General features: G+C 43.6%; 1 protein-coding gene across 3 annotated transcripts in view; it reads left to right on the plus strand.

Annotated features, from left to right (window-relative positions):
• Positions 1-12501, plus strand: part of abcc2 (ATP-binding cassette, sub-family C (CFTR/MRP), member 2) — a 113073-nt gene that overhangs the window by 39458 nt on the left and 61114 nt on the right. Inside the window, exons 2-4 of one of the 3 annotated variants that reach the window (XM_057342726.1) lie at positions 3643-3814; positions 5400-5457; positions 10746-10916. In XM_057342726.1, coding sequence (XP_057198709.1) covers positions 5416-5457; positions 10746-10916 — 213 coding nt within the window. In that variant the 5' untranslated portion in view covers positions 3643-3814; positions 5400-5415. The other 2 variants (XM_057342727.1, XM_057342728.1) reach the window with 2 other exon arrangements.

Raw genomic sequence — 12501 nt, forward strand, 5'->3', positions numbered from 1 at the left:
CTGGACCCGTTGCAGTTTGCATATCGTCCTAACCACTCCACAGAGGATGCAATCGCACACCTCCATCACACAGCCCTGAACCATCTGGACAACAGAAAAGGGAATTACATTAAAATGCTGTTCGTCGACTACAGTTCTGCATTTAACACCATAATTCCCTCGATACTCATCTCCAAGCTGGAAGCACTGGGACTCATAGTGGACTTCAGTACAAAGCAGGAGAGGAGGAACTACCAACCAATCACAATTAACGGGACCCCAGTGCAGAGAGTGGACAGTTTCTGAAATCTTGGGGTTCACATCTCACAGAACCAGTCATGGTCATGTCACATCCACCACACAGTCAAGAAGACCCGGCAGTGTATTTTCCACCTCAGATGCTTAAACTGCCCTCTTAGGTGCTCAGGACTTTTTACACCTGCACCGTTGAGAGCATCCTGACAGGAAACATCACAGCCTGGTTTGGGAACAGCACCCAGCAGGACAGTCGAGCTCTCCAGAGGGTGGTGCGATCAGCTGAGCGTTCCATCCGAACTGAGCTTCCTGACCTGCACACCATCTACACTAGACGGTGCTTGACCAAGGCCAGGAGGATAGTGAAAGACCTCAACCATCCCAACAATGGACTGTTCTCTCTGTAGCGGTCAGGAAAGCGTTTCCGCTCCTTGAAGGCAAATACAGAGAGAATGAGGAGGAGCTTCTTCCCTCATGTTATCAGGGCCCTCACCCAGAACTCTCCTACGTAACAAACTCACACGACAACAGGACTGTTTTTGCACACACGTAACTTGAACTTGAAACGTGAAACGAAGAAATCTTCGTTGATGAATAGCTAATTGCAGTTGCAATTTTGTTGTCTAGTGGGGACATGTCAGGTTGCCACCACAACTACCCACCGTCCCTTTTGCCGAACTGGTCACCATCATTGGTCAACATCTGTCATCTACTCCCCTGGCTCATCATACACCTACCACCAGTCCCATGGATGCTCCAACTAAATTTTCTGCATCAGCGGAGGATTGCAGCGGGTTTGTTCTTCAATGTAAATTGTACTTTGAAATGTACCTGTACCTGTCACCTGTCATCTCCTTATTGTCCGTTAAAGCCCTACAGTAGGCAAAGAACATTTAAGATGCTGGAGGGCCTGTAACTAACTCTCTCGTCACCTTTTCCAGCACTTTCAGGAAGTCTTCAGCCAGACAGCCAATCCCCTCTCTATGCAAGATCAGCTGCTGCACCTGCGCCAAGGATATTCTTTAGTAATTTAATACGCCTTCGAATTCCATTGGCCGCTAACAGCGGTTGGAACAAGATGGCACTCTTGGCTGTGTATCATCAGGGTTTGGACTTGGTTGTCCGCACCCATTTGGCTATCTATGATGATTATATTGGACTGGAAAATCTCATACTGCTACATGTCTCGTACAGCGTCTCTCTGCCTGTCCCGTTGCTACACCCGCTGCATATCCTCTGCCCAACCCATCACCCTCTCTCCCTCCAGTCCCAGAACCCATGAAAGTGGATTAAAATAGTCTCACCCAAGAAGAGCGTGAACGTCGCATGAAGTTCCCACTCATCAGCCAGGGGACTGTGCTATTGAGCTGCTGCCCGGGGCTCCCACACCCAAAGGTCGGATTTACTCACTCCCCATCCCAAAACAGAAGGTCATGGATGATTACTTCTCAGAGGCGTTGAAGCAGAAGTACATCAGGCCATCCATCTCCCCTGCCCCTTCCAGTTTTTTCTTTGTGGGTAAGAAGGACGGAGGTTTTGAGGCCATGCAGAGATCATCGTACACTAAATGCCCACACTAAGAAGTTTAGTTATCCCCTTCTCCGGTGCCTGCCGCCTTAGAACAGTTAAGAGACTCTACCATCTTCGATTAGATTTACGCAGTGCCTATAATGTCATCCGTATTCTATCAGGAGACGAATGGAAAACAGCTTTCATCACACCGTATGGCCACTACGAGTACCTGGTATTGCCCTTTTGACTAGTCAATGCCCTGCAATTTTTTCAAACTTTATGAATTAAATCTTCAGAGACATGCTCAATAAGTTCCCCATCATCTATTTTGACGTTATTCTGATCTACTCCCGCAATCTGCAAGAACAAAGCAGTCACATTAACCAGGTATTCCAATGTCTCAGAGAAAATAAGCTCTTCCTTAAACTCGAAAAATGTCAGTTCCGCCAAGTTACCACCATTAACTTTCTGGGATACATCATCAGCAAAAACTCCATCCAGATGGACCAGGGAAAGGTGGATGCCATCAGAAACTGGCCACAACCCACTTCAGTCCGTGAGTTACACTGCTTTCTGGGTTTTGCTCATTTCTATTGTTGTTTCATAGCCAAATGCAGTTCCATTATCTCACCACTCACCAATTGAATCCTCCATGCCTCCATCCATGTGCCTACTTCTCACCCAAGCTGTCCCCGGCAGAGCAAAATTACGACATCGGTAACCGGGAGCTACTGGCCATCAAACTGGCCCTTGAAGAGTGGCATCACTGGCTGGAGGGAGCCAACTTTCCATTCATGGTCATAACAGATCACAGGAATCTGGAGTACCTAGGGGATGCTAAACATCTCAATTCCAGGCAGGCCAGGTGGGCTCTGTTTTTCACTCTCTTCAATTTCTCAGTCACTTTTTGCCCTGGATCTCAAAATGTGAAAGCCGACGACTTGTCTTGAGTTCACACTAGCAAGGCAGATTCTACCAACCCTGAATCCATCCTACCTCCAGCCATGATTGTTGTACCCATTCAGTGGGTAATCAAAGAGAAAATAGCAGAAGCCAATCATCACCAGCCTGCTCTGCATGGAGGTCCTGAGGGAAAAACAAGATCTACGCGTTTCCATCATGGACTCAGCCCAGGATCAGGTCACCCAGGCAGCGAGCTGACCCTCTCACTCATTTCCAACCGTTACTGGTGGCCCGGAAGGGCTCAGGATATCTCCTGGTTCGTCAAATGATGCTCAGTATGTGCCATTTCCAAAGTCCCCTGTTGTCTACCTCAAGGTAAACTCATGCCTCTACCGGTTTCTCAACAACCCTGGTCTCACCTAGCTGTGAATTTTATTACCAATCTGCTCCTGTCTGACACCCACACCTGTGTGCTAGTACCAGTTGATCGATTCTCCAAAGCCTCTAAATGAATGCCCCTCCCTTGTCTACCAACCGCCACTGAGAAAGCTGAAACACTCTTTAACCAGGTATTCGCCACTACGGGTTTCCTGAGTATATCGTGTCAGACAGGGGTCCCCAATTCATTTAGCAAGTGTGGAAGGCTTTCTTAAACCTTCTGGGAGTTGAAGTCAGTTTATCATCAGGTTATCATCCACAAGCTATTGGCCAGGCTGAGCGAAAGATCCAAGACATACTGCCACAAACATCAGCCGGTTTCTTGCATGGGCCACAATTATTCGGGGTCAAAAGGCATGGCTCTCCACTCGGGACCTCCGTCTTTCACAACCCTGTTGGAAACTGAGTCCCAAATTCACTGGACCATTCCCCATAGTACGCCAGATAAACCCTGTAACCTACCGGCTCCAATTACCCTGCACTACTGCATCTCACCATCATTTCATGTGTCCCTTCTAAAGCCATACACTAACCCTGTGTCTCCTTTTCCCACAGAGTCTGGTCCAGCGACCGTCACTTTGTCCGGTTTCCGAAGTGGATAAGGACTCAGTGCCGGCTGCTATTGCTACTTACCTTGTGTCACTCCTGTGTTTCTCCAGTGTCTCCTTGTATTCCCAATCATCAGTTTGTCAGAAGGATATCTCCCCGGTCTCTAGCTCCTGGAACGGTAAGTCTCCACTTCTCCTCCATATTAGTTACTCTACAATAAACTAATCTGAACTCTCGGAACATTTATTTATGTGCTTTCTCCATTGTTGCATCTGTTCAATAAATACACATGCTGTGGTTTCATGCTTACTATTTTGTCTGATTCTCATCCATTACACATACATATACAGGCCATAAAGATTGGTAAATGGGGGGGGGGGATTCTCTGTGTTCTCTCTCTTTGATAATTATGTTGTCAACTATGATACAATTATTATTGTAACCATTAGAAAATTGGCTCCTTGTTTTAATATTTATTTGAGTGTTAACATTTGAATGCTAATTTATTTAATCAAGGATAAACAATTGAGTGAAAAATGTGCTGTGTAATCCTCTTTTTGTCTGTCATGCTGATGTGTCTTTGAATCCTCAATGACTCACAGGACTGCGTTATATTATCACATTTATGTAATGATTAACTGTAAACCTTATCAGTGGGCAGAAGGTTGTGATTTGATTTTTTTTTAAAAGCTAACATCTTAAGGAATTTTAAAAAGTCTTGTAGATTTGACTTGATCAGCGTTTAATCAACTTCTCATATCAGGTTTCATTATATTTGTCCTGCTGTAAATTTTGTTTGTCTAAAGTTTAACACTTCCCTTATTTGTCTAAGTTGTTTTATGATTAAAATACTCTTTAATGTAGTTATATTGTAATTGTTTTGAGATTAAAACATAAATTGATAGTGGCTCAGTGGTTAGAGCATGTCACTAGCAATGCCAAGGTCATGGGTTCGATCCCAGGGGATTGCATATAATCAGAAACAAATGTATAATACAATGCAATGCAATGTAAGTAGCTTTGGATAAAAGCGTCTGCCAAATGCATAACTGTTAATGTAAATGTGATAATTATCCTTCAGATTCAAGAGGCAATAAGATAATTATATTACAAAGTTCATCCTTTATTATCTTTCTTCTCTTGCCAAGTTTATTTTTTGACCACTTTCATTTAACATTATGATTTTTATGTTTTGTTAAATGAGAATCTTTTAAAAGGTTGTCGCCCCAGAAAAGGCTTTTAAATCGTATCAGGAAATTCAGCATTATTGTTTTTAGCCAACAAGAGGAAACTCCACCTAAAGCCCCATATATTTGCAAAGGCAGAAAATAGCCCTTTCCTACTGTGTGTGTGTGTGTGTGTGCGTGCGTGTGTGTTTGTCCCCTCCTCCTCACATACACATGATGATGGTGCATCTGGACTTCAGACTATAGTGAGTAATAAAAACCAAAGAGTTATCTCAGAGCTGCTTCATGTTGGAAAAGTGGGGGAAAAGTTGACGTCTTTTTTTACGTTTATTTTATAGCAGCAGGCAGGACACGGTCTTAAGAGACAACATTGTCACTCACTCAGCCAAGCCTGAGGAGGATACAGATACAAGATTACTTCGTAGAAATTAGGAATTTGTTAGACCAATATTAACTCCAGATTTTGTGTAATGTGATCACAAAAACATTATATAACAAAAAAAACGTATATGTTTGAGCCTCAGTCACGGTCTGTGTTCTTTGGTGAAAACGTCAACTCTGTTTGCTGCTGGTCAGGTGGGATGGAAGAAACATGTTGTCTGCTCTAGACAAATACTGTGGCTCCGTGTTTTGGGTAAGTGGTGTAAATTTCATGTTTATACAGTATGTTCTAAAAAACAACAAATTTGTGTTTCATGACTTGAAATTAAAAGCTTAGTTTACAGATTGCAGCTGTGTTGGCAAGATGCATACAGTACTAGTATACACAACTCGTAATAATTAGTTTGAATTGTGCAGGTGGCAAAATTGTAAGAAAACATACAGTACATTTTACAAGCAGAATCTCAAATCACAACCCAAGATTTTAATTTAGGCCAGCATTTTATGTAGAAAACCTGAATTTTTACTTAAGCAATACTTTTAACAATTCTGGATTATCATTTTATCACAATGGACCAAATCATTCAGTTGAAAACAAAAACGTATTCCTCATTCCGTAAATAATGTTTCCTTAAACATTATTTACCTCTAATGACATGAGTGCTAGCCTTCAGATACAAACTCCCAAACAAAGATGAAGTTGGAAATTAAGTTTCACTTAAATATTTCAGATAAAGTATAAAACTTGTTTGAGCATAACATTTAAATTCACTGCACCAGTAATTGTATTGGATCAGAGGTCTTTGAACATTAAGAATTAATAGCCTAAAGTGAAATTGGGTTGACTTCAGTTTATTAACATCTTTACAAATCATTATTAATGTTATTAATAACTTTTTAAAAAGGTCAATTTTCTTCTGAAAGGAAAAGTTTCAATGTGGTAATTTCTGAAAGAATTTCTGGGTTGTCTATTTTAAACTACTTTTTAATATTATATTTGTATTATATTACAGGTTGTTTTCGATTAAGACATCTCTAACATTTAAGTGTTCATGTGCAGCTGCTTTGTAACAATGAAAATTGTAAAAGCGCTATATAAATAAAGTTGAGTTGAGTTGAGTTAAATTAGTCTGGGACTAGGCTTAAACCTAGTCCGGGAAACCGCCCTATTAAGTTTATGTTAAGATATTAACTTGATCTCCCAAACTACTTAAAGAATTCTGAATACTGCTCGAAGTACCGTGATTGGAATCTATTTTTACATCGAAATAAGTCAGCATATCAGTTTTAAACTGTTGAATTGCATCCCACGGGGTTTGAAGCTAAATATGCTACTCATCCATCACGACAAAGAGCAGAAAAACGTATGGATGAATGCGAAAGACAATTTGAAAAAGAGAAAAAAAAGGGTACATCCATAAGGAGATTTTACCTTAGCTATTATAATAGCAACAAACATGAGCTTGAGCTTAACGCATTCACTGAAGTTCCAGCCATCTTTTTAATACATTTTTATAGTTGTCACAGTTCTTTTTTTGTCATTATTATGTATAGAGTTTTGGATTGATTTAAATGTAAAGTAATTTAAAGTAGTCTAACTAAAGGCAGAACATAACAGTGTAAAAAAATAAAGGGGTATGAATACTTTCGCAAGCCACTGTATCACTTTTCACAGTTACTATTGTTTTCTATTTATAACTATCAGGACCATTCTTAGACATGTAAGGGCCTTTAGCGAAATCGTTCTTGAAGGATTTAGAGGTTTTCTCAAATTTTATGAAGGCACCTAATAATAAGACAAAATAAATGTAAAGGAATAGTTCACTAAAAAGTGAAATTAAAGCCATATTATTTACGTACCCTCATGCCATCTATAGGTGTACATGTCTTCCATTCTTCAACTGAACACAATTCTAAGTAATAATAATCCAAATGCTGGCTCTTCCTAGTGTTGTAATGGCATTAAATATGTCACGGATGTGGCAAAAGAAGAACCCAAATGCAGGCAGGCAGTAAGGGGTTAACAGACAAGACTTTATTTAACTAAATAAACAAAAGACAAAACAAAAACCCACGATGGGGTGTAAACAAGAACAGGATAATAATAAGTAAAAGGGACGTAACTAACTAAACACCAAACTAAACAACACTTGACAAAGACTAAACTAAACACTTACTGAAACAGGGACGATAGACTCTGGCAACACAGGGACCATCAGGACACAGCACATACACACGCAATGACCGACACAGGACAATGACACATGAGGGTATTATATAGGGAAGACAGACAAAGGATAACGACACGGGGCAGGTGTGGGTAATTAAACACTCAGGGAAAGATAACGAGGAAACGAGAGGAATGGGGCCAATGACAAGACACTGGAGAGAACGTATATTATTGTCAAAAGGACAATAATATGTTTCTCTCCACACATAACCAAAAGCTTTGCCATGGCTCTGCTACAGGACCAAGAAAAACATGACTAAGGAAGCAGAGCCATGACAGAAGCCCCCCCTTTAATGAGCACCTCCAGGTGCTCACCAAGGGGTAGACGGACGAGACAGGGCAGACTGAGACAGTGACATGACAAGACAAAACATGGAAAACAAAATCAGTGGCAGACAAGACAAAACAACAACAGGACTAGGGTGAGCCAACAAAAACAACAAACATGGGAGGGGGGGTGGTGCCAAACAAGGACCCATAGGGGGCAGTCCAAAAGGGAGGTGGGGAGAAGTCCCCGTCCCCGGCTGCGCTCGAGGGCGCGGAGTCCTGGGGGACTTAGGGGGAGTCCTGGGGGGGACAGTCTTTGGCCCTGGGAGTTCCCAGGGCCGGCTGGAAAGGGCTGGACGCCGGCTGGACACCGGCTGGAATGCGCGCTGGAACCGGCTGAGGCGCTGGACAGCTGACGCCGGCTGGAAGGCCCGGACTGGGACGCCGGCTGGACCCGGCTGGACAGGCTGACGCGCTGGACATCCGGACTTGACGCCGGCTGGACACCGGACTGGAGCCGGCTGACCGGCTGGACAGGCTGGACCGCTGGACCGGCTGGACACTGACTGGACGACTGGACCGACTGGACACGGACTGGACACCGGACTGGACACCGGCTGCACGGACTGGACGCCGGCTGGACCACCGGACTGGACGCCGGCTGCACCGGACTGGACTGGCTCGGACTGACGGACTGGACCGGCTGACCGGAGTGGTAGCCGCTGCATGGACAGCAGTTCCCCCGTACGCTCCTTCCTCCTTTTCCACGCACCGGGTCTGCAGCCATCCTTGGCGACCCGTGGGGACCGGAGGTAATTCAGCGTTGGGGGAACCCCCAGACGTCTCCCCGAGTCCTTCTTCCCCACTCGCCACCGTCTCCCCAGGGAACCGGAACCGTGGAGCTCCAGCCAGAGGGTACTGAGTCCCCCCGGGCAGCCAGGACGAAACCCCCCGGGACGCTCGACCGTGGAGCGAAGTCCAAATGGAACCCACTCCCGGGATCATCCCGGTTGGCCACGTGACCATATCCGCAACCCGAGAGGAGCCAGCAGCCTCTTCTCCGCGGTGTGAGGCGCCGGGTGAGGCAGCAGTTGAAGATTGTCTTCAACTCCGCATCATGAACCCGGTGCCTCTGCCACCGCCGAGAATGCTCTGGCGAACTCCCGGTCCCCATAACTCCCCTGATGGAACCCCAGTAGCAAGTGGGCCAGGCCGGATCGGGGGACGACGCCTTGCCGTCCTTGGGAGCCGCCTGCTGGGTTCGATGTCGGTCATTCTGTCACGGATGTGGCAAAGAAGAACCCAAATGCAGGCAGGCAGTAAGGGGTTAACAGACAAGACTTTATTTAACTAAATAAACAAAAGACAAAACAAAAACCCACGATGGGGTGTAAACAAGAACAGGATAATAATAAGTAAAAGGGACGTAACTAACTAAACACCAAACTAAACAACACTTGACAAAGACTAAACTAAACACTTACTGAAACAGGGACGATAGACTCTGGCAACACAGGGACCATCAGGACATAGCACATACACACGCAATGACCGACACAGGACAATGACACATGAGGGTATTATATAGGGAAGACAGACAAAGGATAACGACACGGGGCAGGTGTGGGTAATTAAACACTCAGGGAAAGATAACGAGGAAACGAGAGGAATGGGGCCAATGACAAGACACTGGAGAGAACGTATATTATTGTCAAAAGGACAATAATATGTTTCTCTCCACACATAACCAAAAGCTTTGCCATGGCTCTGCTACAGGACCAAGAAAAACATGACTAAGGAAGCAGAGCCATGACAAAATAGTAGTAAAAAAGTGCACCCTTTAAAAGAGTAATCCACACAACTCCAGAGGACTTATGAAACGAAACAACAGGTATGTGAGTGAAAAAGATGAATATTTTATGCGTATTTAGTCATGTTTGGATGTAAACATAATACATCACTGTACTCACAAAAAATGATCGCATTCACGAATGTCAGCTTTTAAATCTCATTGGTTCACGTGGTCCCAAGACACAGAGTTTTGTTGATTATTTTTGATAAAATATGAGCTTTTTTGAGCTTCAAAAACTTGATTACTATTCAATTCCATTGCAATGCTAGGAAGAGACAGCATTTGGAATATTATTACATGCATTATTATATTTTGTATTATTATTATTATTATTATTGTGTTCGGATAAAGAAAGGAAGACATGTACACATAGGATGGCATGAGGGTGGGTAAATTATAGCGGATTTATATACGGATTACGCAAAGGCACAGTAGGTGATTTAATTTAAGGGATAGTTAAAAGAAAATGTTCCTTTAACTATCCCTTAAATTAAATCATCTACTGTGCCTTTGTGTAATCCGTGGTCTTTAATTTAGTTGTCCTTTACCTAGCAGAAATGTCAACTGCCAAACTTAACTAAATATTGGAATTTATTTCATGACAATGAAGCCTACATTTGACCTTTCTCTAGTGCTTTTCACAGGTTTTACATTGTTGCAAAGCAGCTTTACAGTAAACACTTTTATGATGCCTGAATTGATGACAACTACAAATTCAAATTTAAACTAAATTTCCCCACCGATACCGGTCTGCTGCCTGATACTGATCGTTTGGGGGTTCTATTAACTCGCAATGCAATATAACTTTTCTGCTAATTATACAAGTATATATTAAGCAGTTTGGTCCATTAAGAAAAACTGCTCACACCTGCAGGAAAAATAGTTGCAAAATGCAGAGCCATGACAGATCTAGTCACTTAATTTTGCTTTTAAAATGCCACCCCCAATAAGATAACAAAATGCGAGTCTTATTTCTTTCTTGTTTTTAAAGTACTGTTTTTATTAGGATGGTTAAATTTGGCACATTAATATGAAATACAACTCATATTGGTTTGGTGGGTTAGAATTATGGGGTTCCCCTTCTTTCAAGTCATTATGTAATCCTTAGTGAGACAGGACTCTAGCTACTCTCATCTATCATTTTACCTGAATCACATCATTCGGTCTGTCTTACTGTGTCTGTGTGTATCAGAATGCGTCGTACCTGCAGCGTCCAGACCCTGATTTACCAGTGTGTTTTGAAAGGACAGTGCTGGTGTGGCTTCCATTAGGTTTTCTGTGGCTTTGTGCCCTGTGGCACTTGGCCTCTCTCTGTAAGAAAACTTCCAGAGTTCCAGTCTCAAAACTTTACATCTGCAAGCAGGTAATCGCACATGATTAATATACGCATAAATAACTCATCATCATTTAAAGTAATAGTTCACCAAAAAAGAAATTTAAATCCATAATTTACTTTTTGTTCTCTCATGCCATCCCGTAGATAGAGAAAAATCAACAAATGAATTACTATAATATGTAGTGTAATTCTTTTCCATTTTAAAATATAATTTGTACATAATAATCTGACAACTGCACATAACATATTGTCTCAGATTGTTTTTTACTAACAGAATGCATATAAGTGCAACAGTCGATAAGCTTTTTTGTTACAAATGGAAGATTGCACTGGCATAATCATTCTTTAAAATAGGAAAAGTGAAAAGCCAAGGTCTGTGGTGATTGAATGATTGTAGGCATGTCATTATCATAAATCTGCTTTGTTTTTTATAGTGTTTAATTTTACCCAAAGTAGTTGTTTATATGGCATGAGCAGCGGATTTGTGGCTTCTTCTACGTGCAACGTTCCCTTGGGCATGTCAGCAGCGAGCCACTTCGCTTTCCATTTCTCTTCAGTGTGTGCCGTCTGCGGACATGGTTCACCACTGTGCTTTTGGATGCGACAGAATCATCCTCTATTCTGATGGGCATGATACCTGCATAACATTCTTGGGCCCTCAGCATGCTGAAGCAGTGTTCGTAGATCCAACATGTCCTGTCTGTGAGAACATGTTGGTGAAGATGTTGCGGTCACAGCTGTTTGTGTTTATCTGCTACCCAGCCAGCTCTGGCTGCTGGTTCGGCGAGCGGCGGGGGTGTTATGGGGATTCCCATGGATGTTGCTCTTCCGGTTCCAATCCAGTGGACCATCCATGCCCTGTCACGCTCAGCTAACTCGTCCCCGATTGACGGCACGGGACGTAGCGGGAATTCACACCAGTTATCGGAGGGTGATCTTCTGGCATCAGATGCAGAAGACTCCCTGGAGCTCCCACTTTTTGGTGGTCAAGCGCAGGTGAAACTGATGCACTGCACCACCATGCCCCCAATGCTCGTGGCTGGATGCTTGGTATCTGGGTGCGGAGAATGATGCCAAACTGTGCACCGCCCCGGTGCCTTTTTTCTTGGAGGTGCATGAGGAGCTCACAAAGGCATGGAACGCCCCGTTTTTGGCACGTCCAAGGCAGACGAACCTGGCCGTCCTCACTTCCCTCGACGTTGGGACAGCTAAGGGATATGGGCATGACCCAGGTTGAGCGTGCCACTGAGGTGCATTTATGCCCACAATATATACTCGTGTCAAAAGCTTAAACTGCTGTGGGTCAGGCTGCCTCTGCCCTGCACGTACATCAGGCCAAGGCGTTTAAAAATCTGCTCTAGAGTAAGAGAAAACCCAGCACTGATGCAGCAGCTCCAGACAGCCACTGACCTTGCACTGCGGGCAACAAAGGTCACAGCCTGAGCTCTGGGTCATATAATGTCTACCTTGGTGGTCCAGGAGAGGCATCTGGACCACCATCATCTTGCGCAGATGAGAGACGCTGAGAAAGTAAGCATTCTCAATGCGCCCTGCCCTACTGCGACCTGGCTGCCTTCAGACCGTCAAGGTCCTGAGCGTCGTCTACTCCCCA

This window comes from Triplophysa rosa, linkage group LG9 (genome assembly GCF_024868665.1).
Source record: "Triplophysa rosa linkage group LG9, Trosa_1v2, whole genome shotgun sequence".
Lineage (NCBI taxonomy): Eukaryota > Metazoa > Chordata > Actinopteri > Cypriniformes > Nemacheilidae > Triplophysa > Triplophysa rosa.